General features: G+C 40.7%; 2 protein-coding genes across 5 annotated transcripts in view; one reads left to right on the top strand and one right to left on the bottom strand.

The window, feature by feature from the left end:
- Positions 1 to 1,294: 1,294 nt before the first annotated feature.
- On the bottom strand, positions 1,295 to 7,838 carry LOC131138139 (putative fibroblast growth factor 1). 3 transcript variants are annotated; one of them, XM_078787601.1, is made up of 4 exons: positions 7,369 to 7,838; positions 4,876 to 5,136; positions 3,052 to 3,155; positions 1,295 to 2,214 (listed from the first exon to the last, which is right to left on the bottom strand). In XM_078787601.1, the coding sequence occupies exons 2-4, from the start codon at positions 5,129 to 5,131 to the stop codon at positions 1,939 to 1,941; spliced, it is 636 nt and encodes a 211-aa protein (XP_078643727.1). In that variant the 5' UTR covers positions 5,132 to 5,136; positions 7,369 to 7,838; the 3' UTR covers positions 1,295 to 1,938. The 3 variants fall into 3 exon arrangements, with proteins under 3 accessions (XP_078643727.1, XP_057942789.2, XP_057942786.2); XM_058086806.2 differs by having other exon boundaries at positions 1,296 to 2,214; positions 7,268 to 7,387; XM_058086803.2 differs by lacking the exon at positions 7,369 to 7,838 and having other exon boundaries at positions 1,296 to 2,214; positions 4,876 to 5,202.
- Positions 7,839 to 9,677: 1,839 nt separating this feature from the next.
- Positions 9,678 to 27,818, top strand: part of LOC131138138 (rho GTPase-activating protein 26-like) — a 53,599-nt gene continuing 35,458 nt past the window's right edge. The window contains exons 1-2 of one of the 2 annotated variants that reach the window (XM_058086801.2): positions 9,678 to 9,944; positions 10,019 to 10,273. In XM_058086801.2, coding sequence (XP_057942784.2) covers positions 10,114 to 10,273 — 160 coding nt within the window. In that variant the 5' untranslated portion in view covers positions 9,678 to 9,944; positions 10,019 to 10,113. The remainder of the gene's footprint in view (positions 9,945 to 10,018; positions 10,274 to 27,818) is intronic. The other variant, XM_058086802.2, reaches the window with a different exon arrangement.

Raw genomic sequence — 27,818 nt, forward strand, 5'->3', positions numbered from 1 at the left:
CTGGTGGCCAGCCAATCACAGGGCACATATAGACAAACAACCATTCACACTCACATTCATACCTATGGACAATTTGGAGTAAAAAAAATTGGAGTAAAAAATTGTCAAAGAGGTCAACAGTCTGACACACTGTGTCATCTTTCAAAGAACACATTACTAACAGCACTAAATTCATCACACAGCAACTTAACACTCAGATGATTCATTCATACATTCATTCATTTTCTACCGCTTATCCTCACGAGGGTCACGGGCGGGGATGCTGGAGCCTATCCCAGCTGTCTTTGTGCAAGAGAGGTGGGGTACACCCTGGACAATTTGGAGTCGCCAATTAACCTAGCATGTTTTTGGAATGTGGGAGGAAACCGCAGTACCCGGAGAAAACCCACGCATGCACGGGGAGAACATGCACACAGACATGGGCGAGGGTGGAATTGAACCCTGGTCTCCTAGCTGTGAGGTCTGCGCGCTAACCACTCGCCCACCGTGCAGCCCTAGGAGGGGTTCACTTCATTGTAAAGTACTTTAGGTGCCTTATGTAAATAATCAAATCCAACAAACTGCATGTACTTGTATAAAATATCTATGACAAATTTATATATATGTGTATGTTTTATATAGATATATATATGTTATATGCTAAAGTGCATATAACCTCCAACCATCTCTAAACAACGTCACAGCATTTCCTCCTCAGTCTTTTTCCTGGCAGTTTGAGGCCGTGTTCTCTTTCAGCTGTTCCACATTAAGTGTGGATTCGATGAAAAAAGGCTGTGCTTCCAAAAAGCGCTGTGAAGAATTCCTAGCAGGGGTGAACAGAGGTCACTTGTTTGTCTCTTAGCAGGCAATCATCTGTAATAAGTTTACATGACCGATATTATATATGATATTATATATTATGTACAAAAACGCATAAAAGAAGCCATCTTTCACGAGCTGATCCTTAAAGCTACATAAAACCTTATAATGTGTTTGTCCTGTTTATAACGATCAATTCCATCGTGTATCGGTTTCATTTTTAACCTACATACCTTAAGTGTGTGGTACTGCTGCGAGTATTATGTATGATTGTGTGTTTACCACCGCAAACAACACATTAGTGTAAATCTTTTCATGAGTATAAAAGATAAAAGTTAGAAGTTTCGTAACAGGTTGAAATGGGGCACTTGCAATTTAAGGTAAAGCAATGCTGCCCTCTGGTGGTCAGCGGAAAAAAACAGGAAACTCGCTGCACTCATATAGATTTTATTAATGTATTCAAGTACTACACTACAGCACAATATAAGTTAAATAAAAACGTGTACAGTGGAAAAAATAAACGTATAAACTTTTATTAGTCACGAATTAATATTATAAATAAAACACATTTTTATAATGTCACAGTAAAGTACTATTCAAGATTCTTTTTGGAGCCTTTTGGACACTTTTAAATAAATGCTGCACATCTGTATATCATAAAATATTATTGTAATATCATTATCTATTATTGTATAATTGTGTTGAAACGAATACAGAAGAAGCAGCTGTATGTAGCAGATGTACACTTACAGTAATGCTGTATTTTGAAACATTAAAGAGTGGGTATATTGTTAACTAACACAAAAGCAGTAAAACCACATGAAGTTGTGAAGTTCAGCACTACATAAGAAAATCAAACTAACATATATTTTGCATATATTTTAGCCATCGTTAGCCATAATGCTAAATGCTATTCACATTACTTTTTGCTTGGGTCAAAACAATGTATGATTGTTATTTGTACTAAGTCGCCAGGACCTTTCCTGTGTCTGCTTTAGTTCAAGTAATGGTTCTGTGGTTATCATCACATTTTGTGCAAAAAGACCACAAATACGTCGAAATTGTACCACTTCTGCTGTGTTTTGACTTATTTTTGTGGGTTAAAAAGAAACATGACTGTCAAAATACTTTGAATTTATCTTATGTTGACTCTTTATCTGACTGACCCTGAGGGTCTTTTCCGTGGAACATGGGCGGCGAGCAGACACAGACGCCGCCGTCATTGACGTCATTACTCGCGTCCGCCGACAAGGGCAAGAACAAGATGGCCTTCTGACCCTGGTCGGTGTTCGGTCCCAGTTTCGGTTTGCCGTTCCTCTTCAGCGCCACGTACCAGTTGTATTTCTTGGAGCAGTACGTGTTGTAATTGTTCTCCTCGTATTTCTCGTGAAAGTAACACTCATCGTTGAGGGTGAGCTGCAATCACCACACAGGGAGGATAAACATCACTGATTATTACTATACTTGTCATCAAGTTACTCACAGTGTATACAGAAATGGATGACTTAGTATGAACTTGGAAAATAGCATCCTGTTGGCGTCATACTAGTTTATGTACTCTATGATATACAGTAAACACATATCACCAAATACTACATTTAAATATTAGTCAACGACATCCAACATCCAAACCTACATGGCCCTGAGTGGAAAAGTCAACCAGAATAGTCAATGGGTCATTTGCGGTAAAACGTAAACATCAACATCACGTGATACCGACTTTTTTCCGAAGTTTTTCTTTCATTTGTTGGAATAACTCCATATTGCCAGTTTTTCATCTGTCCAGTCTTGAAATTTAGTTTGAATCAAAAACAAACTTTGCTTAGTCCAGTGCCGATTCACTGGCCTCCATTTTTAAAAGTGAAGAACGTCTGGATCTGCGTGTTACGTCATATCTGAGCATGCGCTGAAAGAACGCAAGTAGCTTTCTCTTACACACAAAGAAACACTATCAGGCCTACAGCACACGCCCATATAAGGAAGCCCGTCAATCTGTGACATCACAAATCGCCAATTTTCGAACCCCCTCTGAAACCGAGCGTTTTGAGCCATCCCAATCTACAAACTTCACTTAGGACTACATTTATAGGTCCAAAAAGTGGAAAAAAAAGCATAATAGATCCGCTTTAAAAAGTGCATTATGAGTTCAGTTGTGTTGGCACTGACTAATATTTAAATGAGTTTGATGATATGAAATATTGAAGTGTGACAACCATGCAAAAAGATAAGAAGTCAACACTTTGTTTGACTTACTGATCCATAGAGGCTCCCTTTAGTGTTCATGGCCAGGTACCTTCCCGTGTTTTCACCTGTCACCACCACCACTCCGGCACTCACAGCCTTCAGCCTCAGGATGTCTGAACAACAGGTAGAATATTTGACATATGACATTTGACATTTTTAAAAATAGGCTCAAGACCCACTTATTTAATTTAGCTTTTAACTCTTGCTCCTAGTATACTCTTTTGAACTTGACTTTTATCTAATGATTATTTTATACCCTATACCTTTTATTTTGGATCTTAACCAAATGTTTTTTATAGTTTTACACATGCTTATTTTAGTTTTTATTAATGTTCTTATATATTTCATTTTTATGTTTTTTTAAATGTTTTATGTTTATATCTAGGGCGGCACGGATAGCTTAGTTTCAGGGAAATATCAGTACCCAACTAAAAGGGAGAAAACCAACTTTTTGTGAAAAGATAAATTTCAAGTATAATCTCCACTTTAGGGCGGCACGGCGGTTGAGTGGTTAGCGCGCAGACATCACAGCTAGCAGACCAGGGTTCAATTCCACCCTTGGGCCATCTCTGTGTGGAGTTTGCATGTTCTCCCCGTGCATGCGTGGGTTTTCTCCGGGTACTCCGGTTTCCTCCCACATTCCAAAAACATGCTAGGTTAATTAGCGACTCCAAATTGTCCATAGGTATGAATGTGAGTGTGAATGGTTGTTTGTCTATATGTGCCCTGTGATTGGCTGGCCACCAGTCCAGGGTGTACGCCGCCTCTCGCCCGAAGACAGCTGGGATAGGCTCCAGGATAGGCTCCAGCACACCCCCGCGACCCTCATAATTTTTGGATTATTAATATTAATATATTTTGTGGCCGTATTCAACCACAAAATATATTAATATTAATAATCCAAAAATTATGATACCATATCATGATGTAGTAAAGGAAATATTGTTCACTCTGTGAAGTTGTGGAATTGCCGTTTGTGACACGTATTTTCTTGCAGGCCGTTCATACTGTCTGTCAAACATTTGCAGCATTTCTTGAAATGAATTCTTTATTTTAGAAAATGAATGAATGAATGTTTATTTCTATATATACTTTCTATAATCTTATTTTACGTTTTTATATTTCTTATCCCATATATCCAGTGTTTTTCCTCAGTGGGGGCTCTATGCGCTTGGGGGCTGTCCTCGGTTGGGGGCTGGGGTTTGTCTCCTCTCGTGGGGGCTTACCGACTTGGGGTGGCTGGGAGCTCTGTGGCGGTGCCCCACTGCAGCGCTGCGGGTCCCCTGCCTACCTGTTGTGTGGTGCCCCCCCCCCTGAGTTGCGGCATCATGGTCTGGGCCGTGGGCAGCCCCCGGCGCAGATGGGAGCGCTTCCTGAACTAGTTCCTCTGTACTCGGGCAAACAAACTTTGTGTGTGTGTGTGTGTGTGTATATGTCTTGTTGTTGTCTTTCTCTTTTTTTAAACATGTAAAGCACTTTGTGCTCTACAAATAAAGTTTGATTGATTGAAGTTTGATGGTGTCTCTGCCGTATGACTCGCTTTCTGGGGAAAATCTACTTTGACGCAAAAGTTAATACTCACACTGGAAGTAAATCGACACCATTATTATTGTCGAAATAAATAATTGCGATGACATCATGGTCTAGAGCCGCAATGCGGATTCATTGAGGGAAAACATTCCGATATGTACTGTCACAAACTAACTTTTGTGGAAAAAGTATTGGGACACCTAAAATAGGGATGTCTAAAGTGTGTCCCATGGGCCATTAGTGTACATTAGTACAGATATAACTACCTAACAATACAAATACATAACAAATAATGAACGTTACCATAGGGGTCATTGTCCTGCCGGCCTCCATTCACACTCCCATCAGGCAAGATCCTCAGTTGGTGCCCTCCGCTCCTACAGTACAGCCTGGTCAGGGTCCGGGTCCCTTGCCGGGACATGTCGAGAGAAGGTTTAGGCAGCGCTATCACGTCCTTGTCAGACATCCTCTCCAGGCTTCGTGGCTCAGTCGAGACACAGTGGTGCTCCTGCGGCTGAGATGTTGCCAGAGTAGACGCACACCCTCCAACGGCGCTCATGTCACCTGGGGGCGCGTTTGAGACAAAACAGGAAGTTAGGATAAACACCTCCTTTTTTATGCAGCAGTACTCTCCCCCTTTTTGCCCTCCTGGATGAACATTCCGCAGATAAATAAATAACTAAACAAATAGAACAGTTCCAGATGGGAGTGATGTAACTTTCACATAAAGTTAGTTAAAAGAGCCAGACACGACACCACAAAGTGAAAATGTTGTAACGTTGTGCAATCTTTTTCTTTTTTTTTTAATTCTGAGCAAACATGACAAGGCATTACACTCCATTGAGTTTTCAGCTAGCAGTCAAAAGTTCTGACACATCTTCTCATTGAATAACATTAGAAAGTGTCTACAAACTTTTGACTCATAATGCATGTCAAAGGTTTTGACACATTTTCCCATTGAATAACATTAGTGTCTCCAAGTGAATAAATTACTTGGATGTAAAACAACCTCTTTTGTGATGTTTATGTTGTAGTATAGTTCATTCATTCATTTTCTACCGCTTTTCCTCACGAGGGTCGCGGGGGGTGCTGGAGCCTATCCCAGCTGTCTTTGGGCGAGAGGCGGGGTACACCCTGGACTGGTCGACAGCCAATCACAGGGCACATATAGAGAAACAACCATTCACACTCACATTCATACCTATGGACCAGTGGCTAATAGTGTAAAAATAAAGAATTCATTTCAAGAAATGCTGCAAATGTTTGACAGACAGTATGAATGGCCTGCAAGAAAATACGTGTCACAAACATCAATTCCACAACTTCACAGAGTGAACGATGATTGAGTGCAATATTTCCTTTACTATATCATGATATGGTATCATATTTTTTGGATTATTAATATTAATATATTTTGTGGGCGTATTCAACCACAAAACAGTAATTCATTCATTCATTTTCTACCGCTTATCCTCACGAGGGTCGCGGGGGGGGGGGTGCTGGAGCCTATCCCAGCTGTCGTTGGGCGAGAGGAGGGGTACACCCTGGACTGGTGGCCAGCCAATCACAGGGCACATATAGACAAACAACCATTCACACTCACATTCATACCTATGGACAATTTGGAGTGGCCAATTAACCTAGCATGTTTTTGGAATGTGGGAGGAAACCGGAGTACCCGGAGAAAACCCACGCATACACGGGGAGAACATGCAAACTCCACACAGAGACGGCCGAGGGTGGAATTGAACCCTGGTCTCCTAGCTGTGAGGTCTGCACGCTAACCACTCAACCGCTGTGCCGCCCTAAAGTGGAGATTATACTTGAAATTGCTTTTCTCCCTTTTAGTTGGGTACTGATATTTTTTTATTATGTTCTTCCTAAAGAACAGAAAACAAAGTGTTTTTTTTTGTGACGTAAGATGAGAGTCTAATCTTTCTTTTGGTAGGTTCCATGTTGCTGTAGCCACAGAACACAAGTATTCTGCGTGCCTTGAAAAGTCAGTCCAAATCATCTAAAATGGCCGATACTGGAGGTATTGTCTTTTGAACAATGGCTGGGATTGAATGAGTTAATGAGTTAAACAGGGTGTGGTTTTTTTTTAAGCCAATCTTCCTCAAAATTTTCATGAGTTCTATCAATTTTGGATAATATCCTAACCAAAAGTCAGTTCTTTGGAAAATGTTCAATTCCATTGGCTCCAAAAAAAAACTTCTGAGTTATAGTTGAGCTGAGGTATGTTTTATTTTTGAGTGTGAATGGTTGTTTGTCTATATGTGCCCTGTAATTGGCTGGCCACCAGTCCAGGGTGTACCCCGCCTCTCGCCCGAAGACAGCTGGGATAGGCTCCAGCACCCCCCGCGACCCTCGTGAGGAAAAAGCGGTAGAAAATGAATGAATGAATTAATGAATTTTTTGTTGTGTTTTGTGATAGCTATAACCCGAGAATCCTACTTCTGGTAGCTTAGGTCAAAGGTCAGTTGCTACTTGGTGACTGCTGATTTTGAACAACATCCGGTCTTGGATCTTGAAGCATCAGGGTCTACTTCTTTTCTACTTACGTCCAATTTGTCGGGTCCCATTATGAGTATTGTGTATTTTTAAGCGGCTGAGCTTTTAAAAAACTGTGTTTTTTAATTTGATACAAATTAGCACAAGCTAACAAAAGCGCCACATCCATGCAAATATGTCCTACCTGTGAGAAAGTTACACAATGGAGCTCCAGGTGAGCCAGCATTGTAACGATAATAGTCCTTCTACATGACAGAAATGAAGCGTCTGGAGTGGACACCTCACCTTCTTCTTACGTTGCAAGCGCTCAGTTTAACAGGTCCACGTCAAAGACTAAAAATGACCACGGCAGAAGAGAGAGAGGCACTCTGACATGGCGTACGTGACTCAAGCAGGCCAGTGCAGCGCCGCCTGTCTGACTGGGTGCTGCCACATTCTTTCTGCCCTTAGTGAGCAGTCACAATATAAAACATTTGGCACTAGGACTTTGACTCCATTTCCCACAATTCCTCCCCCCCAGAACACCAACAATGCCTTTGTCACCGCATACTTTGGAGCAGAATCCCGTCAACAGCTGCTGTGATCATATTGGATATCGGTGTAGGAGGATTAGTTTCATTAATCCGAAAATAAATGTTGGTGCTTAATGCGTAACTCACCTCACGTCCTTTCTCGTGATTAGTCATCATTCTAACTAAGAGGTGCTTGAAAATCGTCAAAAAGGGTGGGAAGTCGGTGCAAGAATGCAACGCCAGTCATTTGCTACAAATAGATACTAAGCTAATACTTATCTTGTGTAGCTGTAAACACTACAATAAAGGGAGGAATAAAAAAACCCAATACATATTAATATTTTTTTAAAGGATAAAATCAATCCAGAAGGTCCACTTTTATGTAGGTTTGTTGCAATGGATCTATTTTTTTTTTGGGGCATTTTTTGGTTTTGTTAAATGTTTTTGCTAGCAAGATATGTTTGGATGAATGGTATTTCTATTTTTTGAAGAAAATCCTCTATATTAATACAGTATTGCTGTTTGATTATAGTTGTTAATATTCAAATATCACTGTCCTCCGTGTTTTCATGTTTATAGTTTATTGTATTTGTATTTATTAATGCACGTATCTTATACTTAACCGGATATGACGTTTATGACTGTGGCACATCTGCGCATGCGTTACGTGTATTGCGTCGGTTTTTACGTAGGGTCACACTTGGTGAATAAAGACGCTATTAGCCTATTAGCCTGCTATGCTAGCGACATCTTTTAGTAATATATGTAAGTCACCCAATATATTACATTTATGAAGCGTGGTTATCCAACATTTATGTTCATTTAAAAAATAGATACAGCACATTATGTTTCAGAGTATTACGTAGGTCTCGGACATGCTAAGAACCGATCAAGCATCGCTTAGTGTCAAACGTAACAATATTGATTGACACACCAGATAGACATCCTCTCAGTGTAGGTGAGCAAAGCTCTTCCTTTATCCCCAATTTATTGACCAAAAGCCGAAATAATCACTCAAAAGTAAAAATACTTTTTTTTTAAATTTCAGTAATTTATGCCGTAAATCCGTGTGTGTCACTGTTATGGAATGAATAATATTAAAAGCGTTTTGTCGTCTTATTGCCAACAGATGGTGCCACTTAGCTGTAAAGACGCTCAAGCCCGAACCTGTTAGCTTTGGCTATTATGACGTCATCACTGCCTTCCCATAACAAGTGGATTTCCCACTGTGGGCAGAGATTGTCTCTGCATAAGAAGCTGGAATTACCATGAAATGGATGATTATTATTTTTTTTGCTACTGTGCATCGTAACAAACCCAGTATATAATATTGTTACTTACTTGTGGTTGTTTTGATTGCAATTGTTATTTAGCAACAATGACAAAAATAGACCCGATGTTTACTGTTTCAGACAGAATGGACGTTGGGGGCAAACAACAATAAAATGTTAGCCCTTTTAAGAGAGAAAAATACTGTTTAGTGTTTTATATTTAGGCAATGAAATAATGTTATTTTAAAGCCCAGAATAATTGAGGAGGTCTTCAACTGTGTGACAGTGACAAGGACACCGGGTTCAGGGATGGTACAGCTTGAGAAAAATTAAGAAAAACATAAAAAAAAACTGTTCAGCAAAACATACATTGAGTGAATAAAGAAAGTCAGCAGTCGAGTGTAGGGTCTCGGGAAGCCCCCCATTCTTATTATTCCCTTTAAAAAACCCTGGTCTAGAATGATGATCGTCATGAGGATGATGAGTCAAAGCTCTCGTTTGATCGAGTTGACTTTTGAATAGTTCTTTATATTACACTGTATAGCCATATGTCGCGAATTGTAGCATATACTTTTGTCATTCTGACAAACACCAGGCTAAAATAGGCTGTTGAGAAAAATTAATATATATTATTATAACAGTATAATTGCGGAAATACTAGAAAAGTGTAATCAGAGTGAGAGTTCTTCACGTGCTTTGCATCTCTTGTCACAAGCAACCCCTCCCCCGCCAGCTTGTCAAAGCTATCCGATTGGACACGAGAGACGTCAATCAAACGATTTGCAGCGTAGCGGTAGGTTGACCGCGATGTGTTGAAGCAAAGCCTGCAAGGAGCACTTCTCCACATTGACGGGTCCCAGTCTTGTCGTGTTAGTGGCAGCCTCCCTCCCCGCCCTCGTCGCCTCTATCGGACTGTCCGGTCCAAAATGACTCGATCGAGAGGACTGCACCACCGGTTTACATGAGCATCTGGACTCTATTTTGCCCAACAGAAACTTAACTTTTGCATGTGCTTTAACTGGATGTTGGACCATCAAGGATCTTGAATCGTCTATCTTGGGGATAAAAGGTTATGCAGGTAGGCTCCCCCCCACCTCATTGGATAACATTCCCCTCGCCACGTTGTTTAATCGGATTTTACATCACTCCCAGCAGCCCCTATAGCAAGCCCACGGCAAGGGATCACTCCTCCTTGTTCCTCCCGGTCCCCATCGCTCTGAGCTTTTCTAGCCGGCCTCACCAAGCAAATGAAGATGGGACTGCCCGCCCTGGAGTTCAGCGACTGCTACCTGGATAGTCCACAGTTCAGGGAGAGACTCAAATCCCACGAACTGGAGCTGGACAAGACCAACAAGTTCATAAAGGAGCTCATCAAGGACGGCAAAGCGCTCATCCAGGCCCTGAAAAGTAAGTGATGATCGCAGTTAGAAGCCATGAATCATTTACATCCTCATTACTTTGTGGGCAGGTGGTGTTTACATTCATTAGCACAATATTAGGTACACCATCCAATCCACAAGTGCTGTTTTTTTTCTACAAATATGTCAATAATGTAAAAAAAACAAGTACCGGAACCTGAGGCTCAGAGCTAAACCTCTTCACATTCAATGTCCAGCAGTGGTGTAGGCAAGTTCATATACTGAACTACATTATAATAGAGCTTTTATTAAGTAAAAACAAACAGCAAGACAGTGGACGTATCTGAGGCTCAGAGCTAACATCTTAACATTCAGAGACAAAATCCAACCAAATAATGTAGATGTTACTCTGCGATTGTTGTGAAGAAAAATAAGCACAACATCGTGTAAAAGTAGATGATGGGGATCCGTTGGTATCGTTTGGTATGCTAGCTTTGCCAGTCGGGGGGGGGGGGGGGGGGGTGTTTCTCAATTCTTGCTACCAATTCTGGAGAAACTTGAGGCTCAAAGCTATAAACGTCTTTATGTTCAGGGGCACACCCAAGCTTCCCACCAACTTCCCAGAGTCGATACACATAATACACTCATTTGGATAAGGGTTCTTTGTTTTCTGGTAGAAACCTGAGGTTCAGAGCTAACATCATAACATTCAAAGACAAAATCCAACCAATTAATGTAGATGTTACACTGCGATTGTTGTGAAGAAAAATAAGCACAACATCATATTACATGTACCATACAACATATACAACATATACCGTTGGTATCGTTTGGTATGCTAGCTTTGCCAGTCGGGGGGGGGGGGGGGTTTCTCAATTCTTGCTACCAATTCTGGAGAAACTTGAGGCTCAAAGCTATAAACGTCTTTATGTTCAGGGGCACATCCAAGCTTCCCACCAACTTCCCAGAGTCGATACACATAATACACTCATTTGGATAAGGGTTCATTGTTTTCTGGTAGAAACCTGAGGTTCAGAGCTAACATCATAACATTCAAAGACAAAATCCAACCAATTAATGTAGATGTTACACTGCGATTGTTGTGAAGAAAAATAAGCACAACATCATATTACATATACAATACAACATATACAACATATACCGTTGGTATCGTTTAGTATGCTAGCTTTGCCAGTCGGGGGGGGGGTGTTAATTCTTGCTACCAATTCTGGAGAAACTTGAGGCTCTAAGCTATAAACGTCTTTATGTTCAACGTCCCACAGTTGATACACATAATACACTCATTTGGATGAGGGTTCTTTGTCTTTTGGTAGAAACCTGAGGTTCAGAGCTCAATCGTTTCATGTTGAAGAATGAGCATGACATCATGTACAAAATACACATCATGATTGCTAACTACACTCAAACCCAATACTAGTTTCTGCTGTAGGTGTATAGAGTATTTGAATATTTCTAACCACGGGTTCTCTCTTCTTGGGGACTTCCTATTCAGTCAGAAGGTGCAGTCTTTGGACTGTATCTCATGTTGTGGCCAGTGAGAGTACATTATAAGGCAGATGGGATGCCACAGTGTCCGCTCATGTGAGTGTGGGAGTTTGTCTTAAGTGCTCTTGCAAGCATCGAAGGTGTCAGAATGCGAGCGATCGCTGTGTCTCTTTGACGAGCTGTCGGCGTGTACTGTATGTGTTCCCATCAGCTTCTCCACGGAGACATCGGCTCTGTGGATATCAGATGTTCATGAGTGCTTGGTATGTGCGGGAGAGTGTAAAAAGCCTGACTTTCTGTCAGATGTCAATAGAGTTTGAGCCGCAAACGAGCTGCTAATTGCTCTTCGAAGTGGATTTCGATGTCGACTTGTCAATTTGTAGAGCGGTGTAAATGTCTTGCATGTATATTGTGAACCCCACATGCTAACTTTGCTATCCAAGGGGAACCTCACTCCATTCAAAAATACAAACTGACATAAAACTGAACTTTCCAGCTGTGTTCTTTCTTTCCTGTTTGTTCAATTGGTGAGATCTGGAAAATCCAGAATGAGTAGCCATTGTGGTTTTTCTGTTTCTCTGGCAGGGTCAGCAAACATGTTGTGTATCATTTCCCACCATGGGATTACATAGTAGCCTCAGCCTTAGCTTTTCCACATACTTTATGGCCACTACATCTTTAAATTGTGTTTTCTGGACCCAATCTAGGTCAGTGCTGCTTTGTCTTCATCTGGGACTGCACGTGTTTGTAATGCCGTGCACATTCATGCACACATGTTGTAAATATGACTAGAGTGCATTCCTAAGGCCTTTCTTATGAGTGCTAAGGCTGTGTGTGTGTGTGTGTGTGTTGACCCTCTGTGAAGTAAATGGAACAACGCCTTAAGATGGATAATAATGTTTATTGTGGTTAATTGGTTCCATACCTGATCGTGATAAATGAATAACTGTGAAGTAGGAAATCATACATCAAATATGTTTGTAGTTAGAGCAAAGGGAAACCTTTTTACAACCTTTGTCAGGAGTTTTTAAAAATATTATTAGAGCCCTCTAGACCAGGGGTCTGAAACACGCAGCCCGCGGGCCAAATGTGGCCCGCAGGACACTAGTTTGAGGCCCCCGCCTTGATATGAAAGTTTAATGTTAGTGCGGCCCGCGCAAGTTTGATATGGATGCTGTATGGTATCATGTACCCAGAAAAAATTATTACGTTTGATTCATGTTCATGTTAAAGGTTAAATAACTGTTAATAGTTATCCTCCCTATCCGTGTGGAAGTGGTAAGTTTTTGGCTATTTAAGTTTAAAGGAAATAACTTGAAGGCTACCGTTTAGGTCGCTAGCTCTCTAGTTTGCGAGTTAGCATGTGTCTCAAGACCCTGCAGTTGCGCAATATGTTGTAAATAAAAAGAGTATAAATGTGACTATAGTCGTGTTTTGTCATGTCTACAGGGCTCTAATAATGCTTTGTTCATTTTAATCTGAAAAAAATAATTTGTCTACCCACCAACTATATGTGGTTTCTTAATTTTTTATTATTTGCCGTTTTAAAAATAATAATAAAATAAATAAATAAAATAATAAAAAATAAAAATTACGATATTTGAGAACAGTGGAATGTTTTTATTGTAGAAAATTGGAACCAAAGCACTGAAAAAGTTTGTATATTTTTCTGTTTTTAATAAATGCGTTTTTTTTTTTTGGAAAACCTGATGCGACCCAGCCTTGCCCAGACCCTAGCTCCAGTGGCCCCCGGGTAAATTGAGTTTGAGACCCCTGCTCTAGACATTAACTAACACCCCTATAGTCAGTTTTACACTGGTACTATCGAATATAACAGACAGAATAAGAGTAAATACGGCATTTAGGCCTGAGGGGAACTGTACTCTTCCACTGTGTACCACCTCCGTCATTGATGTAGTGACCTGGGTTCGAGTCCCAGGGTGGTGCAACTTGTTTTTTTTTTGTGAGGCTCATTGGTCAGCATACAAACCAGCTACTTGTTGCACCACATTTTTCTTCAAGAGTTGAAGCTACTGTCAGAATAGTTGACATTTGCGAAATGTATACACCAGGACCTTTAATTACAAGAACCTCAATTACAGCATACAGCGTTTCTGTGCACACATTTTTGCGGCACTTGTGCACCTTCGCTTGCGGGCCAGTTTAAAAACAGCCCTCCAGCCGACCATTAACACTGTCTTGATAATGGCTTTGCCTTGTTGGCCCGTACTCTTGACTTCAAACTGAACCTTTTAAGAACTTCTGAGCAAGGGTTGACTTGAGTGTAAATGACGAAGGTAAGAAAGAAGGAGGTGGGGAATTCTGTGCCCTTGTTGCACTCCTCGTGCACCACCTCTCACCTTCCCTCTGGACTTTTAGACCTTTGTTTCTCAGCAGCCACCCACTGAGCTAGTTGGTGAGTTATATGGAGGCTAATAGCAACCAATGAGTAGTGCAACTGTCAACCGTGGTGATGGATGTGGGCCTTGCACACTCGTGCACACTGCACCATACCCAATTCTTAATTATGGCGGTCTTTTTTTTAAAGGTCCTCCCCAGCAAAATAGTACACCCTGTGGGGCAAATGTAAGAAAGAATACAAGGATAACATGGATTTATTTTTCATCCTTTGAGGGAATAAGGAATCTAGGCTGCTGTGGAGGAAAGAAAAGGAAAGGGTGTGTGTATCTACAGAATGTTTGTGTGTGTGTGTGTGGGTTTAAAGAGTAATATTCCGCATTTCAAGCAAGATCTTACATTTTCTTCCCACTGTATGTGCATTTATTATAATAAAAGTGCAGTCACTGTAGGCATGCATGTGTTTTTCATATGTGTGTGTGTGTCGTCACTGCAGTGGGGGGTTGGTGGTCTTCCTCAATGTGACGTAGTCTGCAGGAGAAAGAAAATAGGGCACTACTAAGCCCTGAGCTGGTGCTATTGTTGTCTTGTATTTGTGAACACACACACACACACACACATAATGTGATGAAATGAACTCATTATGGTGCACATGCAAATAATAGTGGGAAAAAAATGGCCGATTCTGAATGGTGATTTATTCCCAAAAGAATAATAAATGATTTAAAATGACCAGCATCAATAGAAAGACTTGCACATATTTCCCTAATTGATATTATAGCTGCAAAGAAGGCACTCACAGGCGTTTGGTTGCATGATCAATTATTTAAATGTGGTATGATACCTCCCGTGATGTTGGTGTAGTGGTATTATGCTTGTGTTCTCGGTTTGATTCCTGATGTGCATTGAGTTTGAGTATGCTCCGTACCCAAAGTCTTGATTTGTTGGACTCCTTGTGTTAGCACTCCCATCTGGGCTGGAGTGTTGAAACGGGTTGGACTGGGGCTTGGCGTGATTGCAAGCACAATATTAGCAAGCCTATCGCCTGTTTTGAATGCATGTAATATGAATCCACTTAAACTGGGGTCCCAAAAACTACTATAAAAACATAACAGATTTGTATTTTTTTCCAACTTTATTTGCTTAGATCTCTCAGTCAACTTGAATTCTAATAAAAAAAAATAAAACAAACATAATAATTGTATGATTTTAACCCTCTAAATGCCAATTTGATGCAGTGATGCCACTGTTTTTATTGTGAAAAATACATACAAAATGAAAAAATATTAACTAAAGGTACCTTTATTTGGACAAAATATAATGATGACAACAGAAATAGCTCATAATAGTTAAATTTTTTGGCAGTACAATGCTGATGATGTATTATAAAAAAAAACATTGGAAGTTGCTGGATATCAACTTTTAAACAAAACTCTTATTAGCTATCATGATTATATCTGTCCAAACAAATTCATCAGGCATTAAAATTGATCAATAAACTGAATAAATAAGGCTGGTCTAATATTGTTTTCCATGACTGTATATACAAATTTGGCCTGGTGACCTTAGAGATTAAAAAATTATAATAAAAAATATTTTATTAAATTATTTTTTTTGTAGCAAAACTTAAGTTATGAGCAAAAATGGACAAATAAGTCCTTGGGGACCCCCATCTTGCCGTTATATCATCTTGTTAGTAAATATTTCAGTCTGTGGGCTCATATTCAATTCCAAAAGCCTAGTGCTGTGACAGTGACTCAGCCACTTACACATGCTCTCATTTCAGTGCACCTAATCATGCCTACCTTGTTACCACAGCAACCATATAGCGATGTCAGCACTTTAGTCATTTTTAATTGGTGGTCCCTAGTCAGCTGATGGCTACAGTTTAGTCATAAAAACATTCAGCTGCACTTTTATTGCAGGTGCTTCTTGTTAAATTGGTGGTTGGTAAAATGAGTGTACGTAGTGTACTTTACTAACATGATAGTATTTTCAGCTGTTTCTGCGTTTTACCACAAGTGAGACAACAGAGAACCTGGTAAAAGGATTATACGTATGTACACGACATGCTTTTCCCTTTGCTTCCACTTTCTGTCTATTTATGTTTGCCATTTGTGTGAGGTTTTTTTTTGAACCACTGGTAGGGTCAAAGGTTACTGCAAAGTGCAGGAGCATGTGTGTTTGGTTTTACCTTCCATCCGTATGTTGTCACAAGACTTTGTTTTCTGGATAATTTTATACATGACTGATTTACGACAGGGCTGCGCGGTGGAGAAGTGGTCAGCGTATAGGCCTCACAGCTAGGAGACCCGAGTTCGATTCCACCCTCGGCCATCTCTGTGTGGAGTTTGCATGTTCTCCCCCGTGCATGCGTGGGTTTTCTCCTTGTACTCCGGTTTCCTCCCACATTCCAAAAACATGCTAGGTTAATTAGCGACTCCAAATTGTCCATAGGTATGAATGTGAGTGTGAATGGTTGTTTGTCTATATGTGCCCTGTGATTGGCTGGCCACCAGTCCAAGGGTGTACCCCGCCTTTTGCCCGAAGACAGCTGGGATAGGCTCCAGCACCCCCTGCGACCCTCGTGAGGATAAGCAGTAGAAAATGAATGAATGAATGAATGAATGAATGATTTGAGTGTTAAGTTGCTGTGTGATAAATTTAGTGCTGTTAGTAATGTGTTTTTTGAATGATGATACAGTGTGTCAGACTGTTGACCTCTTGAGATTTTCGATGGGTTGACAATTTTTGACTCCAATTTTTTTGACTCCAAAATTGTCCATAGGTATGAATGTGAGTGTGAATGGTTGTTTGTCTATATGTGCCCTGTGATTGGCTGGTGACCAGTCCAGGGTGTACCCCGCCTCTCGCCCGAAGACAGCTGGGATAGGCTCCAGCACCCCCGCGACCCTTGTGAGGAAAAAGCGGTAGAAAATGAATGAATGAATGAATTACTGTTTTGTGGTTCAATACGGCCACAAAATATATTAATATTAATAATCCAAAAATTATAATACCATATCATGATATAGTAAAGGAAATATTGCACTCAATCATCGTTCACTCTGTGAAGTTGTGGAATTGCCGTTTGTGACAGGTATTTTCTTGCAGGCCATTCATACTGTCTGTCAAACATTTGCAGCATTTCTTGAAATGAATTCTTTATTTTTAGACTATTAGCCACTGGTTAATTGGCGACTCCAAATTGTCCATAGGTATGAATGTGAGTGTGAATGGTTGTTTGTCTATATGTGCCCTGTGATTGGCTGGCCACCAGTCCAGGGTGTACCCCGCCTCTCGCCCAAAGACAGCTGGGATAGGCTCCAGCACCCCCGCGACCCTCGTGAGGATAAGCGGTAGAAAATGAATGAATGAATGAATGATTTACGATATAGTTTAGCACCGTATTACCTGGAGTGTGATGACTACCAAAGAATCAGAAATAGTATTTATTGAAAACGTCACTGTTTTAGCTTTGCTAGCTTTAACAAATTCCAGTCACACTCAAGTCTGCAATCATGGACATATTGATACTGTTACTCTTGATTTGCACCCAAAAACTAAAATTGTAATACTGTATAACAAATACAGGGGAAATGTTGAGATATTTTTAATTGTGTCATAGAAAATAATTGGAATCGCATCAATTCAATCCTGAATCACAGAACTTTTTAACATTCTTAAGCAGTGTTTACACTAGCACGCATTTTTGCCACCACATTGTGCCGCAATATTGTTTGCACGACAATAAGGGACAATCAAAATGTGGAACTCCAGAGAAGAAGCTCAGAAAGGAAGTGCAGAAAGAGCAGGAAGGAGGCATAAACTAGAAAAAAAGGAGGCACAGACAGTGTGGGAAAGAAGATTTCGGCATTATGATTACTTGTTGCTCCAAGAGTGGTGGATAAAATTAACCTATTCACATGAGTCACACTTTGACACGCATGCGTTCACCTTGCGTTCACGACTATGAGTAGACTCGCTTACTTTACTATAGCTTGTAAAAAGACAGCAGAGGAAGCCGAGGTGATTTATCCGGACCTCTCACCCTTTGATTTTGCTGCTTTGCCCGTCAAAGCCCGGAGGTGCAAAGAGAAAATGAGAAAACTCTCAGCCTTCAGTGAAGAAGCGAGAAGGTGCGGCTCTCATCTGCATGCAAGGAAAGAAAACCTCAGGCCAGTTTGAGAGCTGATGGCCCAGACTTGCAACAAGAGTATCTCTAACCTGCATACATTCCCATGAAAGCTCTGCAGGTGGGGCTTGGATGGAACACAAATACTGCACAACAAGTACTCACATGCAAACAATAATAATCATTTTCCATCCACATCAAAGTAGAGCCGCTTTGACGTGGACTGTAAAATGCTTCAAATTTGCGTGGGAACGGTTTTCTTTTATGGCAATTTTGCAGGATCTTTATGCTGCAATTCAGCAAAAAATGCTTTCACGACTTATCGCCGTGGTAACTAAAGTGTACAATCTTAAACCCGCTCTTAATGGTAACAAAAGTTCACCCAAGTCAGTGAAAAAACAAACGATTACAACAACATTTTGGATTTTTAGAAGGTGTGTCCAAACCTTCTTTGACAGTTGTGAATGACTTCTTCATTGGTGAGCATCATAACCCCTTAGTTTGCTAACATGCTAACAACTTTGAGACACTTTTGTATTTGTGTGTGAGTGACAGGGAGAAAAGCTCAACTCGCGTTTTACCTTCCCGAAAGTTGTTGGCTGACTCTGCTTCATTGGCCACCATGATCTTAATATTAGCATTGAGATTCCTCCTTTGAAACACATTTTTCAAGTGGGTCGGGTCACTAGTGTGTGTGAGTGAGAGGAAGAAAAGATCCGACTGAGTTTCTTAACTCTGCTTCATTGATCACCATTATCTTAAAATTAGCCTCTGTTTTTTTTTGCTAACTTGCTTAAAACCTTCAAGACATGTTCAAATTGATTCAGGTCATTGGTCTGTGTGAGTGGCAGGGCGAAAAGCTCTGATTCGGTTTCTTATAACTGGTTCGTTGATCACCATTATCTTAAAATTTGCCACTGTTTTTTTTTTGCTAACTTGCTTAAAACCTTCAAGACATGTTCAAATTGATTCGGGTCACTGGTCTGTGTGAGTGGCAGGGCTAAAAGCTCTGACTCTGAAGCTTCTCGCCAATTGTTTGCTAACTGCGTCATTGCTCACCGTAACCCCTTTGTTGTTTGCTAACAACCTTTGAGACACTTTTTTCAAGTGGGTGGAGTCATTCGTTTGTGGGAGTGACAAGAAGAAAAGCTCTTGTTTGGTTTCTTATAACTGGTTCGTTGATCACCATTATCTTAAAATTAGCCTCTCTGTTTTCTTTTTGCTAACTTGCTTAAAACCTTCAAGACACGTTCAAATTGATTCAGGTCACTGATCTCTGTGAGTGGAAGGGCGAAAAGCTCTGACTCTGAAGCTTCTCGCCAATTGTTTGCTAACTGCGTCATTGCTCAATGTAACCCCTCTGTTGTTTGCTAACAACCTTTGAGACACTTTTTTTCAAGTGGGTGGAGTCATTTGTTTGTGTGAGTGACAGGAAGAAAAGCTCTGATTCGGTTTCTTATAACTGGTTCGTTGATCATCATTATCTTAAATTTAGCCTCTCTGTTTTTTGCTAACTTGCTTATAACCTTTGAGGCACGCTCAACGTGATTCAGGCCACTGGTCTGTGTGAGTGGCAGGGCGAAAAGCTCTGACTCTGAAGCTTCTGGACAATTGCGGCATTGATCACTGTAACTCACTGTAACTCCAATGTTGTTTGCTAACTTGCTAACAACCTTTGAGACACTTTAAAAAAAAAAAGTGGGTCACGTCGCGAGGTTGTGTGAACAACCGGAAGAAAAGCTTGGAGAAGTTTGACACCATTTGTTGAATTACGTGTATACATCTCTAGACAAAGAATGTAAGACCTTAATGCTGCCTTGAATTAGTGCCAATGGGTTGTTTATGTTGTATTTTTTGTGGAAAAAAACATGGACATGCATGTTTTTCATTAGACGGCAGTAATATAAGTATTTATAAGTGTTTATAAATACTTATAAGTGTTTTTGCTTATTTTCTCCCCTTGACAGGCTTTGTGTTGGTAGTGGTAGCAAATAACACGCGTTTGACTGTGACTAAATCAGACTGAGCACGTGCCCGCCGGGTGGGCTTGAAGGGAAGACGCGTCCCCGCTGCTGCCAGAGGCCAACCCAAACAAACCGCAACCCACTGGCATGGAGGCCTACATTGTGTGCATGCGTGCATGTGCGTGTGTGTGTGTGTCCATCCGTTTTGTCCCGCCTGCTCCTAAAATAACGCCTGCTAAGAATATTTAATCCCCATTTTACCACACCATCTACTTTGCCTTATCACACCCCCACACATTCACACACACACACATAAATATATGTACGTTCATGCAGGGTTCATTTCAGGGTGGTGATGTAAATCCAGACAGCTCAGTTTTAATGGTGTAATCTGGTGGAAGTGTGTGGTGATGTTGGGGGCGGGGGGCAAAGCTGCATTGCTTTGATGGAGTACGGGTGGGGATCTTTTAATAATGCGTAGGGGGAGGTTTGTGCTATTATTTATTCATATAAATGAATGATTTGCATATATATATTTCCCCCCTTGGAATTTATCAGGTTGTTTTTGATACACCAATCCAGGGCTGGAACATAACTTAAGAGTTTTGTGGTTTTAGGCAGCAAATCAAATGATGGCACAGGTGAGTGAATCACATTGAATCACCCAATAACTTGTGTTGTCATTTATTATTTAATAAGCACAATGTTTATTCAAATATGAATGTACTTTTATTTATCAAGTCTCTTGACAAACAACCACAAGAAATGATAACAATTTAATCTTTCTTTGAGATTCTCATGTGATGCCACAAAAATTAGATGATATCATTATGGCGGTCTTTTCATTTTACATGGGGCAAGTAGTTCTCATCTTAAGGATTCCCCATGGGCAAGTCATTTTTGTTTTTAATGTAGAGCCCTGTTTTTGTTAAATTCACTAAGTTGTACTGCTAACATGTCCCACTCAGGGTTTCCCGAAACATGCTGGACTTTGTATCTCCTGGTGCTTTCTGAAAGGACCTCATTGCACAGACTTGAGCCAGCAAGCAGCAGCTCCTGGTCCAGACGCCCTCGGGGGTTGCAGTGATTTAAAGTGACACAGTTACAGCTAATGGCGCTATGGGGAGATAGACTATGCAGCATAGTCTTGTACAATACGCTTGTATGGTGACTGCATCCTAACTAAGCGTGCGATGGTGCCTTCAGGGCAGCTTTGAGCCTCCCTCTGAGAGCATGAATTAGAGGAGGGGGGTGGTTGGAGTGCTGTACATGTCATAAATTTGATGTAGTAATAAAACCAGCTAATTAATAGTAGTTTAATCGTCTCCTGTTGGGCTCTTGTGCACTATTCTTTGTAACCATTGTAATAGAACACAGTTGAATGAATATTACTAGATGGCGCTCTCGTAGCTGAGCATGAATATCTTTATAGAGTCAACTGTGCTTCTCGACAGCTTTGCCGCTCTTCGCTTGGAGCTGCAGCAGGTGTCGAAGACAGCTCGTTCTCATGCATGCATGAGTGTGCACACAAGCGTGAACACACACATGCTGAGGCACACATTTGCCATGGAACTTAGCTGTGCCAAATATAACCTCAAAAAATGCCTCAAAACATCCCAAAGTATGATACAGTGTAGTTATATTGCTAATTTAATATCAACCCATGTCCAGTTTCCGTCTGGTGGGTTGCTAGGCAGACTGGCAAATGTCAGATGGCATTGGAAACTGATGCCTTGCCAGTGTGCAGTCAGCAGATACTGTACTGCTGGCTTTTAGGCCACCGCGTGCTTTCCATGTATTGCAGTGAATGCACACAGAAGTCACCATTTGCAGTTTTTATGTTAGCCAATTAATTAGCTACCCGTCAACAAGTACTGTTTATTTCCTCTGCCTTTGTTTCAACAGTGTTCCCATTCTGTCTTAATGTTGGGATGTGGGATTTACTTCCTCATCCTGTTCTTGTTTTAGGACTTCCAGTTTTTATACTTCCCAAGGACAAAGAAAGTGACCAGGGAGCAAAAAAAATGCTCATATTGTACGCTTATTCTTACTTCTCTAATCATAGCCGGGATGTTTATTTGATGTTCAAAGACAATGCGGTGTTTAAAGCGGCCAATAATTAAAGAGATGCCGATAGTTCCAAACTCATTATATATCTTCTTCTTTCTATTTGGGCTTTTCCCTTCAGGGATTGTCACAGCAAATCAATCTCCATCCAACCCTGTCTTCTGCATCTGTCTCTATCACACACCAACTACCCTAATGTCCTCCTTCACTACATCCATAAACCTCCTCTTTGGTCTCCAACCTGGGAGCACTAAAGGCAGCATCCTTCTACCAATATATTCACTATCTCTTCTCTGGACATGTCCCAAACCATCTCAGTCTGGCCTCTCTGACTTTATCTCCAAGGTCTCTAACATGTAATGTCCCTCTGATGTACTCCTTCCTGATCCTATCCATCCTGGTCACTCCCAATGAGAACCTCAGCATGCTCATCTCTGCTACTTCGAGTTCTGCTTCCTGTCTTTTCCTCAGTGGCACTGTCTCTAGACCAGGGGTCTCAAACTCAATTTACTTGGGGGCCACTGGAGCTAGGGTCTGGGTGAGACTGGGCCGCATCAGGTCCCCCCCCCCCAAAAAAAAACGCATTTATTAAAAAAAGAAAAATGAATAAACTTTGCTTTGGTTCCAATTTTCTACAATAAAAGCCCTGATAAAACATTCCACTGTTCTCAAATATCTTACTTTTTATTTTTCTACACAAAATAAGATGAAAAATAAATAAACAAATCAAGAATAAAGAAAATCAATCAATCAGTAATAAATAAATATTATAATAATAATAATAAAACGGCAAATAATAAAAACTTAAGAAACCACATATAGTTGGTGGGTAGACAAATTATTTTTTTCAGATTAAAATGAACAAAGCATTATTAGAGCCCTGTAGACATGACAAAACACGACTATAGTCACATTTATACTCTTTTTATTTACAACATATTGCGCAACTGCAGGGTCTTGAGACACATGCTAACTCGCAAACTAGAGAGCTAGCGACCTAAACGGGAGCCTTCAAGTTATTTCCTTTAGCCAAAAACTTACCACTTCCACACGGATAGGGAGGATAACTATTAACAGTTATTTAACCTTTAACATGAACATTAATCAAACGTAATCATTTTTTCTGGGTACATGATACCATACAGCATCCATATCAAACTTGCGCATACCGCACTAACATTAAACTTTCATATCAAGGCGGGGGCCTCAAACTAGTGTCCTGCGGGCCACATTTGGCCCGTGCGCCGCGTGTTTGAGACCCCTGCTCTAGGCCAAACAACATATTTATGAAATAGTATATCACACAACATGGCAGTAAAAAAAAACAATGTTGTTATCACGGCAAGGAACAAACTGCTTAGCCAGCTTTAACATTTTGAAGCACACGTAGAGGCAGATAAAGCTGCTGCATGATGAGCATATGTTATGTAGTGACTGCCAAAATGACACGCGGAGGTTTCCTCCAGCCGCATCTGTTAATGCCAGTGTTTTTTTGTTAAATCTTTCATTTTGCCTTCAGCTCAGTTTTTCTTTGGCTTTTTGAATGCGTTGGTGTCAGGGTCAGTCATGTTACTGTATTTTAGTTTTATTACATTTTATTATGCAATCATTTTTAGTTGCAGTTAACCATGTTAAAATATTACTCTGTTTAATACCGGTTTTATGAAGCCACAGTTGCAGTCTGGAACTGATGCATTTATGTTACATTATTTATTGTAGGACATATTGGAAGTCAGCTCGTATCACAGAACGAATTGGATCATGTTGGACTTTGAATGCCGCACCCGTACATCAAACTAGGGTCATGAAAGAGTGCTCACATTCTCACATGTGCTTTTATTTCACTGACAGTGTTCATCACTTTACTTGTCATTATATTGAGCTATTTAAAGACATGAAAAAGTGGAACAGGATGTCACATTCCTTTCTACCACGGCCGTTGTGTCGGCCAAGCTGCAAAAAAAATGTCTCTTTTTGTCTTCCATGCTGTCAGGAGTCCCTAAGACAGGCAACTTTTCTTCCAAGTTTTTTACAGCTTTTGTACCTCCTTTCTTGTGTCTTGTAAATCGATTCACAAGGTGACAGTCCTTCTCCTTTTGTCTTCTCTGATAACTTCTGAGAACTGTACAGACGTCTTCAGTCAGCTATGGTGGGGCTTGGGCTGCTTGCTGGCAGACATTACTATAAAGGTTTATTCAAGTTTGGAGTGAGGGTTTCTGTGTCTCCCACAGTACTGCAATCTACTTGTGGTGTTCGGTTGCGGGAAGGCGGGGAAATGTCATTGTCTCATTTACATAATTGGCTATGACGCAAAAACTCTGGCGAGATTGGACATTTTCAAAATCTCTAGAGCAGGGGTCTCAAACTCAATTTACCTGAGGGCCACCGGAGCTAGGTTCTGGGTGAAGCCGGGCCGCATCAGGTTTGAAACAAAACCCCAAAATGCATTTATTAAAAAAAATTTTGACTCTAATTTTTTTTTACTCCAAATTGTCCATAGGTATGAATGTGAGTGTGAATGGTTGTTTGTCTATATGTGCCCTGTGATTGGCTGGCAACCAGTCCAGGGTGTACCCCGCCTCTCGCCCGAAGACAGCTGGGATAGGCTCCAGCACCCCCTCGTGAGAATAAGCGGTAGAAAATGAATGAATGTATGAATGAAACATTTGAGTGTTAAGTTGTTGTGTGATGAATTTAGTGCGGTTAGTAATGTGTTCTTTGAATGAAAATGAATGAATGAAATGTTGACAGTATTGAATTATCATTGTAGTGTCTGGTCAAATTCCGAATGAATGATATGTCTCACTATTAGTGTCAGCCACAGTGCTGTTTGTTGTGTAGCTTCTACATGATCCTGTGTTAGCATTGTGAACCAACCGCTGCCGATTGCCTCCCTCACATTTAATCTGGTCAGTCAGCACTGTGTGTACTTTACAGGGATTCAGTGTCGCCACCAGTTATTTGAATCGTTTTGCTGTATTTTTTGTGCGCGCTGTCTGGGACAGCGTTCAGGCTTATGTTGGGTGACGGGGAGGAAGTGGATGGAGGCTATTTTGGAGACTGGCTCTAATCTGGTTATTGTGGTTTCCACGCTCTCACTCGCTTTTCTCTCTGTGACACTACGCCATGGATGCTGGTAATGTGTACAACTGAGTGGGACCTTAGCAGCAAGCTATGACTATATGGGTCAACATGAAAATGAGCCAATCCGCATTTTGAGGATATATAGCATGTAAAAGGTCCCCTAGGAGAAGTACTCTTTATACCACATAATTTTGATTTAATATGGACAATAATCTGCTGCACGGCGGAAGACTGGTTAGAGTGCAGGCCTCACAGCTAGGAGACCCGAGTTCGATTCCACCCTCGGCCATCTCTGTGTGGAGTTTGCATGTTCTCCCCGTGAATGCGTGGGTTTTCTCCGGGTACTCCGGTTTCCTCCCACATTCCAAAAACATGCTAGGTTAATTAGCGACTCCAAATTGTCCATAGGTATGAATGTGAGTGTGAATGGTTGTTTGTCTATATGTGCCCTCTGATTGGCTGGCGACCAGTCCAGGGCATACACCGCCTCTCGCCCGAAGACAGCTGGGATAGGCTCCAGCACCCATGCGACCCTTATGAGGATAAGCGGTAGAAAATTAATGAATGAATGGACAATAATATGTATTGATCCACAATGGGTGTGCAACCTTTATCATCATGTAGAATCATCAAACTTTAGCACCATGCTCTGCCCATATCATACAGTAAAAACTAAAAACATTCATAATTTTACATCGCCGAACTGTCCAGAATACCTTCTTCTTCAAATATGGTCGATTTTGGAAAATTAGCCCATCCATACCGGAACATTTGAGCAGCTCTTGAGGCTTGGCATGGGATTGATGTTGACAAAAGATATTGACATGTAAAGCACTAGAACTTTATTTCAACTGATGTTTTACATCATGGATATTTTTCTTGCTAATTTTTCTCAAAATGACAATATCACTTGTCGGCCACTTTTTGGCACATGGTCGTTCACTTGAAGGCCAAGTGAGATCATCCTGCATTCCTGCTGTGGATCTTTCCAGAGGCAGCTGGCGGTCCGCAGGGCGATTTTACCCCATAGGCTTCTCTTTTCTAAAAGAGAAGAGAGAGGGAAAAAAAGGAGAACCCTCCCTTGTTGTCTGCGTTGGCTGTGTCAGCAGCAGGCGTGGCAGAAAATTCCAAAATGAGGGCGGGAGAGTGAGGTCGAAGGGGGCTAAAGAGAATAGATCAGGGCAGGGAGCGGGGGGGGGGTGTGGTGATAGTGTGGAAAACAAACGACACACAAGTTGATCGAAAACAAAAAGAAATGTGTAGACCAATGTAGATTGTATTTACATAACATAAACAGAAAAAGAAAAAAAAATGAGCCACAGAAAGCAAACTTCCTTCTTACTTGTGGTGTCATGGCCTCTTTGTGCCCGTTGCTAGGATACCAGAGTTATTTGGCCTGGGACAAGAGGAGGGAGAACATAAAAGCCTCAATGATGTACAATGTTTTTTTCCCCCCATTCACTCCCACTGCAGATAATGTCTATTTGCTATACTCAATGACATAGTTCATAAGTCCCAAACACGGCTCAAGTCCACTATATTTGCCTTTTGACAAATGAATCATTACCTTAATTCCCGGTTTATAAGCTACTACTTTTTTCTTAAACCCTGCAGCTTATACAGCGGTGCGGCTAATTTGTGGCTATATTTTTTTTTTACTTCAGAAGTACTACTAATGATAGTAGTAGTAGTTGCTCTTTCTTTGGCGGGAGCCAAATCAGTGAACTCTCTAGCTCAGGGGTCTCAAACATGCGGCCCGCGGGCCAAATGTGGCCCGCAGGACACTAGTTTGAGGCCCCAGCCTTGATATGAAAGTTTAATGTTAGTGCGGCCCGCGCAAGTTTGATATGGACGCTGTATGGTATCATGTACCCAGAAAAAAATATTACCTTTGATTAATGTTCATGTTAAAGGTTAAATAACTGTTAATAGTTATCCTCCCTATCTGTGTGGAAGTGGTAAGTTTTTGGTTATTTAAGTTTAAAGGAAATAACTTGAAGGCTATCGTTTAGGTCGCTAGCTCTCTAGTTTGCGAGTTAGCATGTGTCTCAAGACCCTGCAGTTGCGCAATATGTTGTAAATAAAAAGAGTATAAATGTGACTATAGTCGTGTTTTGTCATGTCTACAGGGCTCTAATAATGCTTTGTTCATTTTAATCTGAAAAAAATAATTTGTCTACCCACCAACTATATGTGGTTTCTTAAGTTTTTATTATTTGCCGTTTTATTATTATTATTATTATATTTATTTATTACTGATTGATTGATTTTCTTTATTCTTGATTTGTTTATTTATTTTTCATCTTATTTTGTGTAGAAAAATACAAAGATATTTGAGAACAGCGGAATGTTTTATCAGAGCTTTTCTTGAAGAAAATCAAAACCAAAGCAAAGTTTATTCAATTTTCAAGTTTTTAATAAATGCGTTTTTGTTTTTTTTTGGGAAAACCTGATGCGGCCCAGTCTCGCCCAGACCCTAG

Source organism: Doryrhamphus excisus, linkage group LG21 (genome assembly GCF_037039965.1).
Source record: "Doryrhamphus excisus strain RoL-2023G ecotype Guam linkage group LG21, RoL_Dexc_Guam_v1.1, whole genome shotgun sequence".
In the NCBI taxonomy this organism is placed as follows: Eukaryota; Metazoa; Chordata; class Actinopteri; order Syngnathiformes; family Syngnathidae; genus Doryrhamphus; species Doryrhamphus excisus.

What these genes read in the sequence shown, in the direction of transcription:
- LOC131138139 (XM_078787601.1), bottom strand. Translation starts at nt 5,131, where the DNA reads ATGAGCGCCGTTGGAGGGTGTGCGTCTACTCTGGCAACATCTCAGCCG. An exon ending in GCAGGACAATGACCCCTATG is followed by an intron (nt 3,156 to 4,875) that starts GTAACGTTCATT and finishes CCTGTTGTTCAG; the next exon opens with ACATCCTGAGGCTGAAGGCT. An exon ending in AAGGGAGCCTCTATGGATCA is followed by an intron (nt 2,215 to 3,051) that starts GTAAGTCAAACA and finishes TGGTGATTGCAG; the next exon opens with CTCACCCTCAACGATGAGTG.